Source organism: Gadus macrocephalus, chromosome 8, assembly GCF_031168955.1.
Source record: "Gadus macrocephalus chromosome 8, ASM3116895v1".
Classification (NCBI taxonomy): domain Eukaryota; kingdom Metazoa; phylum Chordata; class Actinopteri; order Gadiformes; family Gadidae; genus Gadus; species Gadus macrocephalus.
In genome coordinates this window covers 9,722,202-9,737,805 of record NC_082389.1, presented here as the reverse complement: position 1 = coordinate 9,737,805, position 15,604 = coordinate 9,722,202, and the positions used below count along the sequence as shown (strand labels likewise).

Genomic DNA, 15,604 nt, shown 5'->3' with positions numbered 1-15,604 from the left:
CGTGTTGAGATGCATATTGGGTAATACGAATAAAGAGGCGAATGATGACCTCAGAGGACGAACGTTGGGTTGTCTTATAAGGGAGAGAGCGAAAGGGAGCGACAAAGAGAGGGTGGGACAGGGTGCGAGAAAGGGAGACCGAGATTGAGAGAGAGATTAGGAGAGAGAGAGACAGAGAGCCAGAGTGAGAGACAGAGATGGAGAGAGAGATGGAGACAGAGTGAGAGAGACAGAGATGAAGAGAGGCAGGGAGAGATGAGGAGAGCAAGCAGATGGAGAGAGAGAGATGAATCCCGTCTTGCTCCTTTACGTGAGGACTAGTGGGCGATAGTCATTAGAACATCCATCACTCCTACGTCAGGTTGGCTTGGTGTCAAACGGAGCGAGCGGATTTGCTCGACGACACCGTGGGTTAGCATATGCTAACCTGCCGCTAACAAGGCTAACCCGGGCTAACATTGGCCGTCTGGCAGCGTCCTTCCATTTACTGTTGAGTTGTTTAGCAGAAGCTCTTATTGAAGGAGACTCAGTGGATTCAGAGGAGTGGGATTGAGGAGCAGGAGGGATTATGACGTCTTACTCTGGGAGGCCTACATTAAGGGCATTTAGCAAACGCCTTTATCCAGAGCGTCTTACGATAAGTTAATTTGTCAGAAGAACAGTAAGGATGTTCACAGAACCAAGTGCCAAGCACTAACAATCGCTAGGCTAACCCATTCCCTGTTCACAACAAAGATAGCTAGGATAAGACTTTACACAATGCAAAGTACTAAAGATAGCTAGGATAAGACTTTACACAATGCAAAGTACTAAAGATAGCTAGGATAAGACGCTACACAATGCTAAGAACTATTTCTAAGTGCAAAAATACAATAAGCGCGTAAGAGGGGGATTGGGGGAAGGTATGCAGAGCGTAGGTGAACTCTGAACAGCCAATCACAACACACCCGTTTAGCGCCACCTAGCTCGGCGCGGCGCCGCCTATGGTTACGAGGGGCGGCCGGTGATTTCATGCTAAATGGGCCGCGGCTCATGCCTCATCGCAGTGAGCGACATGCGGGGTACGAAGGAGCTTGTGGAAAGTGAAAATAAACGGCGAGCGCCTAAGATAACAGGCTGAAATCTATTAGCCCAATGCGGCCGGGGAACCTGAGAGCTGAGCAGCTCAGAAGACCCAAACAGAGTGGCGTCCATTACTCAAAACTTTTCAGAAAGGCGCTCAGCCGTCTCACAATCTCTGGAATCGTCACGAAGACGAAAGGGGAGGAAAAAAAAGTCCTTTCTGCTTGAGTAGAGGCTTTGGGGAGTTATCGGTTTATTTGGTTTGCCGGGAATTTGAAAACGCGAGCAGGGGGCTTTTTTCAACCCTCTCGCCTCGCAGGGAATAAATCGTAGCTTTGTGTCGCTAAACCCTTCAATCTCCTTCTCTGTAGACCGTCCTCATGTCTGTGCCGCGCGGCATGTTCAGCCGGCGCCAGCTCCCAGAACCGCACTCGGCTAGCTTAGAACGCTCCACAACTGAATACGCTAATTTGCTCTCTCTCTCTCTCTCTCTCTCTCCCTCTCTCTGTGTTCCTGTGTGTCTCATTGTCTCTCGCCCCTCAGGGCCGCTTCAGAAGCAGATCTTCTGGTTAGCGGAGGCAGCAGGGAGAGGACAGCAGATCTGACAATGATGGATGGCCCTCTGTCAGCGAGGTTCCTTAACCAAGGACACAGAGCTCTCTCTACCGCCCTCGCTCTCTCCTACACATCACACACACATTCACAAAGGCAATCACACACATACATGATGCAGGCGCACACACACGCACACCACCCACGCACACACACACGCAACCCACATAGAACTTCAAGAATTAAAATCTATGCACACAGACGCACACACCAACACTGACAGACACACACACGCACGCACGCCATCCTATTGTAGGACTGTTCATCTGTAGATTTCTGGTCATGAGGCTACTTTGGCTAGAGGCAACGTGATTGGTAGATCAACTTGCTCGTTAAAACATCTGGGCGTGTGGGGTTAGAGGGGTAGATTGGCCGTGATTGGTCGATTGGTTTGTTAATACACCTGAGCATGCTCTTACCTGCGTTGGGGTCGGGTCGTGGTGTGAGGTTAATCTCGTCGGCTACTGTTAAGGGAATAGATGGGGGTCAAGGGTCAAAGGTTAGTGCAGGAACATTCCACATGCTACATTCCGTCATGGCAAGGAGACATTAGCGAGAGACAAGCCATGCAGGAGAGGGCGAGCGAGAGAAAATATATAGGGGGGAGAGAGAGAAAAAAAAAGAGAGAGAGAGAGAGAGAGAGAGAGAGAGAGAGAGAGAGAGAGAGAGAGAGAGAGAGAGAGAGAGAGAGAGAGGGGGGGGGGAATTGAAGAGGGTTGTTTTGTGTAGAGATAAGCGATCAGGCGTAGAGCGGTATCAACACAGAGCACAGATTACAGATCTGCCCTCAGAACTCCTCAGCCCGCGATCACTCGCAGTTCGAAGCCATTTACACCGGGGGACAGGGAGGGAGGGGTGGAGGGAGGGAGGAGGAGATAGGCATCAGGCAGGGGGGGAGGGAGTGTGTCTGAATGCAGGGTGTATGCGTGTGTGTGTGTGTGTGTGTGTGTGTGTGTGTGTGTGCGTTTCAGATCTCCGGGAGATGAATGAACATGGTTAAGCTCTCCTGCTTCTCATTGTGCCGAGGTGATTCTACCTCCTGGCTTTGTTGAGCACAATAGAGACGCATTTAAGCGACACAACGCGAATCACCAGGACGCCATTTTGGATGCGTTTACTTCACACGGTGGTCTTCGCCCAGACAATGGCCCGACGCTGATGGCAAACACGGCGATGTTTAAAATAGTGTTGGGTAGACCAAACACCAGGCCTTGGAGTCATTAAAACAGAGAGGGAACTTTGTTAGCCTGAGGCATAGCTATGGAAACAGTAGGCCCGACCGGGAGGGATGTAATGAAAGCGTTATAAGTGTTGGTATATGTTAAACACACACTGCGGTGACGGCTCGCAGGTCGTTAGGAGGAGGAGTGCTGAAGGCTGGTTTATTCAGCCCGGTTCGACTCTGCTGTAATATATCATGCGATCAATCACATTATAATGCATAAGTGTAATTATGAATGTGGTATTGAATATTCATGCATCATTCATGTTTTCTATTATCATAGTTCTGGGTCGATTTTCATTGAGGTTCCTTAATATTTGATATTATTATACGCTTCTGAAATTAAGCTAAATTAAATATGAATTTCACTGCGTTTTGGATTTATTAAAGGGTTTTATTAGAAGTTAGTGAATCCAGCCTCAAGGCTTTAAGGAGCAGGTAAGGGTCAGAGGTCGTGAGGAGCAGGTAGGGGTCATGAGGAGCAGGTAGGGGTCATAAGGACGGACTGTGTAGCTATTGTATCACTATGTGTGTGCTTTATATCTACGGTGTTTCATGTATCTTCTGTTTGTGTAGGCTGAATGTGAGGATGAAACCATCTCTAGATTATCAACACTAAAAGAGCAAAATAAGACATGTGAAGAGTCAGTAATGGATCAAAGTACGGCAGAGCGACACTATTTAATATTGGAGGGCTTAATTAATAAGTAGAGAGAACACAGACTCTAATGATTAAAGATGGAGTCGAGAGGTGTCGGTTCTAAAGACGTGTTAGCACGCGAGCTAACGTGATAATGAGTGAGATGATCCAGCGACCGCTCACAGCGAGCGTATTAAACCGTGATTAAACTGAACCTGTTAATGGAGAATGTGCTTCCTCTTCCCAAGGTGAATCTGTTATTGATAATCGTATTAGTCTTAGATTAAGTTAACTCCAATTTACTGGCTAACTAGTGGCACTGGCTTTATAACTTAAGAGTGGATGAACCAGCATAACGCTTAAGACTCTAAAGAGATTCCAATGTGTGAGTTAACATCCTTTAATAACTTAATTTCACTGTATATGACATTAAGTATTATGAAACTATATAAAATATACAAACATTTAAATATATTTAGCAATAATCATTAATGTACCAGTAATAAAACAGGCCTGCCCACCATTGGCTCAGCCACTACCAGCTATGCTCCACCCAGGGGCGGGGTCTGAGCGTGTACGAGTGCGAGGGGGTGTGGCCTACCGAGGTCCATGCTCTTGGACTTCCTGGTCTTGATGATGTCCAGCTGGGCTGCGTCTCCGAATTGCTTGGTGCGTTTCTCCGACATGCTCTGCCGACCGAAGCCCTCCCTCTGGAAGCTTCCATCCTCTTCCCCCGGGCTCATCGGGCTGGACAGACGGACGTGGGTTAGATAGCTATCAGGCTAAAAGGCTAGCTAGTTAGCTGGCTAGATAGCTAGTTAGCCGTGATGCATTAACATTCAGGGCATTGAGCAGACGCTTTTATCCAGAGCGACAATACAATAAGTACATTTGTCAGAAGAAAGAGAAACATCAATATATCGCTGTCGGTACAGCAAGGATGTTCATAGAACCAAGTGCCAAGCACTAACAATCGCTAGGTTAACCCATTCCCCGTACACAACAAAGATAGCTATGTTACGATGCTACACCATGGTAAGTACTAAAGATAGATCGGATAAGACGCTACACATTGCTAAGTGCTATTGTTAAGTGCAAGGACGTACAACATACAATAAGTGCGGAAGAGATTCAACAGGGCAGCGGCCCTCTTTCATTAACGATACACTATTGATTAAACTTTATAGTAACTGTTGTCGGGTTGGTGAAAGATATTTTCTGAAAGGGGTTTGAACTTGGCTCCAAGACATTTATTTTGAAAAGGGCTGTAGGAAGTAAACCAACTCTTATTTTGAAGGGGGTGTAGAGAGGAAGAGGTTCAGATAACTTCCCTAATACTACATCCTTCACCTAGTCAAATATACTAATAAGCCAGTATAATATAATAACATAATCACAATAAGCAAAATTCCAATGGCCAGAAACTACAATAATTACTTCCCAAAGTGTAAATGTTGAACCAGGACCAGGAATGTTCTCGAACACTAAACAGGAGAGAGAGCCCGCCCACCTCTCGTTCTGATTGGCCGGCTCCTTGGCCCAGGGCGGGGTCGTCTCGGCGGGGAAACACATGTCGTCGTGAGAGCTGGAGGAGGATTGGTCGGAGAGGTGGGGGGGGAACAAGGGGGGCCGGTCGTCCTCGATGATGACCGTGTCGTCCTGGGGCATGTTGACGGTTGGGGACAGCTGGTAGTTACCTGGGGTTAGACAGTACAGACAGGTAGGGGTTAGACAGTACAGAGAGGTAGGGGTTAGACAGTACAGAGACAGGTAGGGGTTGGACAGTACAGAGAGGTAGGGGTTAGACAGTACAGAGAGGTAGGGGTTAGACAGTACAGAGAGGTAGGGGTTAGACAGTACAGACAGGTAGGGGTTAGACAGTACAGAGACAGGTAGGGGTTAGACAGTACAGAGACAGGTAGGGGTTAGACAGTACAGAGACAGGTCATTAGGGGTTAGGGGTCATTTTGCTCTAGGACGTCTGGAGGCAGAGTGAGGTCACTGGGAATTTAACCCAGAACCCCAACGACTACATCGCCTCTTCCATGAGCCATTTAAATCTAACCCGATTGTGTTCACAGCCTTGAGCTGAGAGGTAAGCTCCTCCCCCACGCGATGACAGACTGCCAACACGTCTGACGCCCCGACAGCATATGCCGTTAATGACTCAGCGTTTAACTTAACATCTGTGATGGATTAGTCAGGCCTGCGCCGAGACCTGCCACCGTCTGGGAGGAGAACAGAGCGCGTGACGGAACCCGTGTTCCCCGATCGGGGGTCTGTGGGGCGCGTCTGACGGGGTTAACTAAGGTCTGGTACAGAACGCTTGCTCACGTATGGTTCAATCTTTACAGTGCAGGAGAGGGACTTCAACATGTCTTCCTTCCCGCAACGGATAATCTCACTGGTCTGCCCTCTCACTTCCTGTCGAGAGAGGGATCTGAACCCATGATGTGACCTCACTTCCTGTTGAGCGAGGGATCCAAACCCATGATGTGACCTCACGTCCTGTTTAGCTAGGGATCCGAACCCATTATGTGACCTCACTTCCTGTTTAGCTAGGGATCCGAACCCATGATGCGACCTCGCGTCCAGTTGGGCGAGGGATCCAAACACGTGATGTGACCTCACTTCCTGTTGAACGAGGGATCCAAACCCTTGATGTCACCTCACTTCCAGTTGAGAGAGGGATCAGAACCAATGATGTGACCTCACTTCCTGTTGAGGGGGACCTGAACCCATTACCTAATTTCCTCCTCTCCTGATGTCAGCTGCGGGCCAGGCCACGCACACCAAACGATCTCATTACCATATTAGACCTCTCCCAGTCAGCCCCGAGGAAAACACCTGATGCTGGTCCAACCGCTTTTGAGGCAGAATCATATCAAAACAAACAAGACATAAACTGCTGCCTGTTCTGTTCAGCGGTACCACGTTATGACCCCTCCTCCTCATCCTCCTCCCTCTCCTCCACCTACTCAGACCCTCTCCTCCTCCTCCTCCTGGCCCTAAGACCATCGTCTCATCTCTAAAACACTGTGTTGTTGTTTGGAAAGCCCGGGTGGCCAATCAGCTTGCAGAGTCTGCCGTTGGACTCAAAACACGGTGGTTCATTCAAGATGGACACGCTCCACACAGAGAGGAGGGAGAACAGAACGGAATAGAACAGAGGAGGGGAGGGGAGCTGGAGGCAGGAGCAGCCTCTGAAAGGAGAGGCTTAAGGAGCCGCTATTGATATTCAGGAGGAGACTCTGATGTTTATTCTGGAGCTGAGGACATAGAGGAGGAGGAGGAGGAGTAGGAGAGGGGGAAAGGAGGAGGAGGAGGTGGGGGAGAAGGAATGAGAAGGAGAGGGGAGAGAAGGTGGGGGAAGAGGAGGGGTGGAGGAGTTTTCAATTCAGTTTTCTGATTTGTTTTGGGATCATCAGGGAGCTCAGGGAACCCTGGACCTGTCACTCAAACACACACACACGCACGCACATACACAAACACACACACACACCTATCCCATGAGAGACACTGTGTATGAGGACCTGAATGAGCCACCGGGCAGCCGACCAATGGGCCGTCAGCTAGCCCAGCTGGAGCGCGACGAGCTAGCTGTTCAGACTCACACTCAAAAACACTGAGGCGGACAGACGGAGTGGACTCAGGGGCACAACACACTGACCAATCAGAGGCCTGCTGACCAGACCAGGAGGTGGAGGAGGAGAGCAGGAGGAGGAGGAGGAGGAGGAGGAGGAGGAGGAGAGAGCTTCTGAACCAGACCATGAGGAAGAGGAGGAGGAGGAGGAGGAGGAGGAGGAGGAGAGCAGGAGGAGGAGGAGGAGGAGGAGGAGGAGGAGGAGGAGGAGGAGGAGGAGAGACCTTCTGAACCAGACGGTGAGGAGGAGGAGGAGGAGAAGGAGAGACCTTCTGAACCAGACCATGAGGAGGAGGAGGAGGAGGAGGAGGAGGAGGAGGAGGAGGAGGAGGAGGAGGAGGAGGAGGAGGAGGAGAGCAGGAGGAGGAGAGATCTTCTGAACCAGACCATGAGGAAGAGGAGGAGGAGGAGGACTGCTTCTACGTCTGTATCGCCACTCATTAGCATAACGCGGTCCTAACGCCACTGGACATGAGCTCTCATCCCTCCTATCGCCATGGCAGCGGAGAGCAGTGGGCGCTGCCAGGGATAGGGGGAGGGAGGGAGGGAGAGGGGGAGGGGGAGGGGTGGGAGGGAGGTAGAGGTAAAAAGAGAGCGAGAGACAAAGAGAGACAGTAATCCGGATGGAGTCGGAGAGAGATAGTTGAAGCAGGAAGAGAAAATGAATAAGGGATGGAAAGCAGGAGGTCAGGTTTCTTAAAAATAAAATCCCCTAACACAAAATACTTCAATATTCTCATAAAACGACGTCAAAGTAAATCTCATTACTGGACAGACGTTGGCAGCCGACCAATCAGGGAGGAGTGCTGCTCAGTATTATAATTCCATCAGTACGCTAACTCTAAGGTAAAGTTCTGCTCATCCCGAAGATTAGAGATGAAATCCTCCAGCCGCCATGACGACCGTAACCACGGCGATTCAGGAGAATACACTGTGGTTTGACCTTGAGGCCAAGGGTCATGCCCTGTTTATGAACCCGGTCAGCCGATATGAGACGGGTCGCTGCAGGGCGTGGGGTGGTTATTATGGTCTGGCGGTCCAGTAGGCTGTGGTTATTATGGTCTGGCGGCCCAGTACGCTGTGGTTATTATGGTCTGATGTTAAAGCTAAGCTCTTGCGGTCTCTGTCTCACCACTTGTCATCCCGTCTGTCCGCCTGCCTGTCTGTCTGTCTGTCTGCCTGCCTCTCTGTCTGCCTGTCCAGCCTACCTGTGACAACCACAGAGGCTCTCAGCCTCGCACCACGACCTCCACCTCACCTCGGCAGGTGACCCCCCTGAACAGGGGACGTCTCATTCTGTTGTTGTTATTGTTGTTGACATTCACAGCAAAACGGGGGAACCAATCAGACGCTGATTAGCAGGAAGCGGAACCCCGGCCAACACCTGAGTTATTAATGAAAACCATCCGACAGAGAGCACTCACTCGCTCACGCACGCACGTCCACGCACACACTCACTCATTGGCTCACTCACACGCTCTCTCTCTCACTCACGCAAGCATTCTTGCACGCACTCACTCACTCAGCATTCCGGCTTCATGTCGCCTAGGCGATTGTTGATGAGGGGCCCCCCCTCCCCTTCTAGCGGAGGACAGACTAACCTCCACCTCAGCCCCTCCCCCCTCACACAACCACATCACTGAGCTCGGTGATGAGGTTCGGCTGCCTGGTTGTTATTTTCATTAGCGTGAAGCTGGAGGGTAATTACATTAGGCTCCCCCCCCCCCCCCCCTTCTAGTCGCTGGAACCCAGGTGAAAAAGCCCCACCCCTGCTGTTTGTAAACCAATCAGAAGCATTTACTAATTAGCACGACCCCAGAGGTAGCACTAACGAGCGGAACACAGGGAGGAACTACCGTCTGAGCCGGGGAAGGTTCACACTGTCTTTACCTTCTGGGGCTCAACAGTCTAGTGATAGGTGCCAGGGTTCTGGATTTGATACCCAGTTTCCAAAGGCAAACATGTAGTCATCCCAGAACAAGATAACCCCTAATCGCTCCTAAATTACCCTTCTCTGTACTGTCTAACCCCTACCTGCTCCTTAACATGACTACATAGTGAACAGCATTCCTCACTGTGATTGACAGTCTGAAATAAAGAGCTGCTGTTCTTAGTTAGAGTTATGACGCAATTCAACAACATTTCGGCGAGTTCCAAATCTTGTGATCACCGGTGTCATCGGGTAATGGCTTTAGAGGGAAGGCCGCATTCCATTAATCTCTCTGTGGATAAATCTCTCTCTTTCTCCCCCAATGACACTCACTGTAAAATCAAGGCCGAATCAGTGTCCTTACATCACCTCCACACACACACACACACACACACACACACACACACACACACACACACACACACACACACACACACACACACACACACACACACACACACACACACACACACACACACACACACACAGCGATACTTGGTCTAAGTAGTGTTTTCACTCATGATTTATAAAATTGCACTTTATTTTAAAAGCACACACAAGAGTAACGGCCCTGAGGACGAGCGGACCGGGGTCCGGACATAAATCTGATGAATTAGCGGCGGCGGCGGCGAGGAGAGCGGAGAGCGGGAAGGAGAGGAGATGAACGAGGAGATAATGAAGGAATATGAATTATACAGGTGGCTAGGGAAACACACGCTCTCTATTCATTAGATGTCCGCGCTCGCCGCCCGGCCCGGGGAATAAAACAGCCATGAAATAATAGATGGAGGCGGAGGATCGATGGGCGAGGGGGCGGGGCTAGTACCGGCGCCAACCCCCGGGATTCAAACCCACAGCCTGTTATTCTGAGTGAAACCCGGCGGCCGACGCGTCTAATGTGCCGTTCAGGTGATGATCAATGGGAGGAGCTTATTCTCCCGCCTCCACTCACGACGGCCTGGTCGCGGGCTGATGACATCATCAATACCCGCCAAAGCCCAGGGGGCTTTCGAGGCCTCCGACACACACACACACACACACACACACACACACACACACACACACACACACACACACACACACACACACACACACACACACACACACACACACACACACACACACACACACACCCTGTTTGACACGGTTTATGGTGAGCTAGGTAGCGAGACGTGATTGGCTCTTGGAAAGGGTACAGGAAGTGTGTTGGGGGGGTTGCGCGGGGGCGGGGCTTACCGGCGGTGCGGGGCAGGGCCCCCCCGGGGCGGGGCAGCAGGTTGTCATCCAGACCCTCCAGGCCCCCGTACAGCGAGTGGGAGATGCGGCGCTCGTGGTCGTCCAGCGAGGAGCTGAAGGCCTGCTGGGAGGCGTGCGGACTGCCGGGGGGGTCCAGCTGGGGGGGCGGGGGAGGGGAGAGGGGGAGGGAATGAGGGGGGAGACGAACAGCATATTTAAAACGTGAATCTTCTGTTCATCTTGATCATATGCAGTATCTCACAAAAATGCAAAATAACAAATGATTAGAATAATAATAATAATATTAACCAACTTAAATCAATTAATGATTTTCATTTCCTCTTTTTGTTCAATGTTTTCTTCTTGTTGTATGCTGTGTGAATGCATGATTGTATGTGAAAAAGGAAATGCAATTTGGAATTTTTGACCTCAGGAAGAACAGCACTCGTCTATGTATGAGAGAGCTGATTGTGGTACATAAAGGTGTAAGAAAGAGACATTGCGCCTCATCATTGCCCCCTCTGGCCGGTAAGTGAACTGCACTCTGCTGGAGCTCCTTCATTTAGAGCACTGCAGAATGTGTAGACGATAACAACCTTAAACTAACGGTTGTTATAATCATAAAGAAAAGTATGAATGAAAAAGCTATGAAAGAACAGACATGTAATTATGTTAGCTTATTTTCGCGTCAAAACCGTCGGGAGTTCAAATGCAACCGAACCCTTGAGCTGTTCCAAACAGCGGACAGAGCGACCGGATTGTTTAAGTTAAATCACAACGTTTCATGAATTGACAATTATTTCCCTCTAAGAAGAATGGAAATTGGATAATAACAGGAAGTCACTAAATCTACTAGCGTAGCAGCTAGGCTAACTGAGCATTGATTTCCAATAGAGCGCTGCTGGCTATAGTGTCAGCACATGATAGCCAGCTAGCATCCTCGTGTCCCTCGGGAAGGAGATGACACTCAGCTCAATTAGGCCGACAGGAAGTGACCCGTCACTTCGAGATAAAGTGTGTGTGTGTGTGTGTGTGTTTGTGTGTGTGTGTGTCCCTGGGATGGGTATTGACCCCCTGCTGTGTGGTGACAGCCCCAGCCACAACAATTACCAACAATTACAATGACGACTGGCCCTGGACGGACAGCGATAACGCGATCGATACTGTGACCAAATTAGCCTAATCAATAGCCACGCCACGGCGGGGCTATCCACTCCAGAGCTAATAGGATCACTCTTAAAGGTAAACGAGAGAGAGAGAGAGAGAAAGAGAAAGAGAGAGAGAAAGAGAGAGAGAGAGAGAGAGAGAGAGAGAGAGAGAAAGAGAAAAAGAAAGAGAGACAGAGCTCTGTCGCCATGGTGCATGGTTGCCGTGGTAACCTCTGAGTAAACAGTCAGTCTCACTCTGGAAACATCCTGCGGTCCTGAGCAGAATGCTGATGCTACGTTCCAGAAGAGACAGGACTTTTACTTTGAAAAACCTCCTGTTGAGGTTGTTCTGATGTGTAGCGTTAGCATACCTACAGACCTGCCTGATCGGGGTACGAGACCCTGACACAGACCATCAGGGTCATCTACCAAGGACCAGGGTTTCAGTACTAACAGGATTATTATGAGAGTATAGAGTTTCGTAAGAATATAGTGAGAGTAGAGTGAGCGCATAGTTAGATTATAGTGAGAGTAGAGTGAGCGTATAGTGAGAGTATAATGAGAATATATATAGAGTATAGTGAGGGTATAATGAGATTATAGTAGAGTAGTGATCGAATAGTTAGAGTGTAGTTAGAGTATAGAGTATAGTGAGAGTATAGTTAGAGAATAGTGAGAGTATAGTTAGAGAATAGTGAAAGTATAGTTAAAGTATAGTTAGAGAAAACTGAGAGTATGGTTAGAGTATATTTAAAGAGGAAGAGAACTGAGATTCTTACAGATCTGTTGAAATGTTTCCAACTGAAGAAATTTGTCTTCTTGCTGAAGACAAATAATAATTTGGCGATCTTCTTAATAATTATTAGTGATCGTTATTTGTCGATTTAATTGTTGTTTATTGTTAATAGTTGTTGTTTTTTGATGTTAGCATTCATTTTCCTTTCCCCCTTTTCTCATTTGGTTGTATTGAAGATATAAATAAAACCACCTTGTGATATATGAATATTTATAGTCCAACAGCCAATAGTACGAAAAGTTAGGAAGTCGTGAAGCGCAAACCATTTACGCATCAAACCATCGACTCAGAACCTACGGAATCAACAGCCCAGCTCAGAGGAACGTGGGTTCCCATGGCGACGCCGAGGGGGCGTGGCTCCTGGGTAATGAAGTGGCCAGGCTGAGAGGGGGGGTGCAGGTGGTAATAACCCGGGGGGATTGGCTGTTTGCTGGCGGCTGAATATTCAGCTCTATAATTACTGTAGAGGAAGGCAGGCGCTGACTGGACACGAATACTGATTAGGGGGGGGGGGGGGGGGGGAAAGAGAGAGAGAGAGAGAGAGAGAGAGAGAGAGAGAGAGAGAGAGAGAGAGAGAGAGAGAGAGAGAGAGAGAGAGAGAGAGAGAGAGAGAGAGAGAGAGAGAGAGAGAGAGAGAGAGAGAGAGAGAGAAACATAGAAGTACAGGTGTGATAGCCTTCATGCTGGGAAGGTATGCGGTCTGACACACACACACACACCCGGCTGCTCAAGCCCTGCGTGCCTCCAGATTGGATCAATAAAGCGTTCAGACAGAGGAAGAAACCCAGCAGCACCACACACTGATCCATAAAGTAAACGCAGACACCGTTTATATACACAACACAAAGTGCCCACACACATCCTAATACACTTACACCCAACTGCACTACACACACACACACACACACACACACACACACACACACACACACACACACACACACACACACACACACACACACACACACACACACACACACACACACACACACACACAGGCATATATACACACACAAGCACACAGGCACACACGCACGCATACACGCACCCACCCACCCAGACACACACAGACACACACACAGGGAGCGGTGTGGAGGGGGCGTGTGCGTGGTGGCCGCTGCTGTTATTATTTAATCGGGTTCCAGCGTTTTATTTCCCAGAAGCCCTTGCTGGGGGCTGAGGACAGAACAGCAGAGACGTCCGAGGAACCAGAAACTGAACCACTACACCTGGGTTCCCTGGTCTGAACGGAGAACCCGGGGCGCTCGGAGCATAGCAAGGTTTCACATGGGCGGGGCCTGGCGTGGGCGGGGCCTGGCGTGGCGGGGCCTGGCGTGGGCGGGGCCTAGCATTGGCGGCTATGATGCCTTGCGGGTTTCATCTCTAGACCTCTCCTCTAAAAAGCCCATCGCCACGGAGCACAACATGACGCTAATGCCAACATCCACCGCCAGAGATTTAAACGCCCAAAAGTATGGAAACTATTGTGATCATACAGTGCAGACACAATAGGCACACACACACACACACACACACACACACACACACACACACACACACACACACACACACACACACACACACACACACACACACACACACACACACACACACACACACACACACACACACCTGAACCTCATTCACACACACAAAGAACTGAACCTAATTCCCACAGAGACACACAGTGAGTGGTCAGGCTGGGGTTGGGGCCCTACCTCTCCGTGCTTGGGGACGCGCCGGGCGATGATGAGCTGGATCATGCCCCTCTTGTTGCCCTCGGTGGACATGGACTTGCGCAGCGTCTCCATGGCGTCCTGGTTGGTCTTGCCAAGTAGGGACTCGGCGTTCACCGCGATCAGCTGGTCGTTGACCCGCAGCCGGCCGTCCTGGGGGCGCAGGAAGTGGCACAGGAAGTGAGACGGGAAGTGACACCGGAAGTCACACAGGAAGTGTTCCATGACGTGACACAGGAAATGAGGCAGGAAGTGACCCAGGATGGGACAAAGGAGGTGACACCGGAAGAACCAGGCATGAGACCCCTACCTCGCAAGCATCACGTGCGACACAAAAACGCAGTGAATTCTCGGAGGCGTCCTACCTTGCAAGCGGCGCCCCCGTTGATGATGGACTTGACGAAGATGCCGAGGTCGGCGTGGTTGTCCTTGGAGCGGTTCCCCTTCACGCTGACCCCCAGCCCGGCAGAACCCGAGTCGCTCAGCGGGATCTCGAAGGTCAGGAACTCCCGGGTCCCGTCCGGGGTCAGGACCAGCTCTTCCTCCTCCAGCTTCTGAGGGGAGAGAGAGGGGGGGGGAGAGGGAGAGGGTCGAGGTGAGAGAGAGGGATAGGGAGGAAGGGGGAGAGGTAGGGGGGGAGAGGGAGAGGGTCGAGGCGAGAGAGAGGGATAGGGATAGGGAGGAAGGGGGAGAGGGAGGGGGGGGGGAGAGGGTCGAGGCGAGAGAGGGATAGGGAGGAAGGGGGAGAGAGGGATAGGGAGGAAGGGGGAGAGAGGTGGGAGGGAGAGGAGAAGGAGATAGGGGGAGGGAGTTGGGAGGGAGGAGAGGGAGGGAGAAGCAAAATATTGTGTTATTTATTTAAATTCGACAATTTCCAACGATTCAGTCTTGAAACCAACATTGTACTTAAAGAACAATTCCGGTACTTTGAACATTGAGCCCCCTTTCTGGTTTGTCTAGGATGAAATATAGTGGTTGACACCGAAATTTGGACTATTGGTCCTGTCTCGGGTATTTGGCTCATTTTGACCCCTGCCTCCTTCACAATGGCTTGCTACGGGCATTCACAAACCTGTCCTTAAAACACAGCGAAATACAGTTTCTGTCATGTTTTATTTGGCATTTTGTAAATCCATTGATTTCGGTTGAAGACTCATTGCTCGTTGACCGGAAATGGAAAGGGGGGCTTGTTGTAGTCTTTCGGCTCTGTTTTAGCCCTACTGTTGAGAGGGAGAACCGAGCGAAAAGACTACAACCAGCCCCTTTCCGGTCAACGAGCAATGAGTCTTCCAACCGAAATCAATGGATTTACAAAATGCCAAATAAAACACGACAGAAACGGTATTTCGTTACGATACTTGTTGATAGTAGTAAAAATGTCGGTGTCAACCACTCTATTTCATCCTCGACGAACCAGAAAGGAGGCTCAATGTTCAAAATAACGGAATTGTCCTTTAAGAAAATTATACAATTGATACAACAACCTTATAATAGAAACTAATAACCTTCAAACCTTGGAACAAAACAAAAGCACCTACGTCTAGTCAAATTCTACAATACATTCAACGGAAAAACCGCA

The 15,604-nt window shown here is 49.8% G+C and overlaps 1 protein-coding gene across 1 annotated transcript in view; it reads right to left on the bottom strand.

Moving 5' to 3' along the window:
- The window catches only part of pard3ab (par-3 family cell polarity regulator alpha, b), a 51,337-nt gene that overhangs the window by 8,025 nt on the left and 27,708 nt on the right, over nt 1–15,604 (bottom strand). The window contains exons 10-15 of the mRNA XM_060058699.1: nt 14,391–14,579; nt 14,008–14,178; nt 10,346–10,502; nt 5,047–5,233; nt 4,138–4,283; nt 2,094–2,138 (exon numbers count right to left, since the gene is read on the bottom strand). Coding sequence (XP_059914682.1) covers nt 2,094–2,138; nt 4,138–4,283; nt 5,047–5,233; nt 10,346–10,502; nt 14,008–14,178; nt 14,391–14,579 — 895 coding nt within the window. The remainder of the gene's footprint in view (nt 1–2,093; nt 2,139–4,137; nt 4,284–5,046; nt 5,234–10,345; nt 10,503–14,007; nt 14,179–14,390; nt 14,580–15,604) is intronic.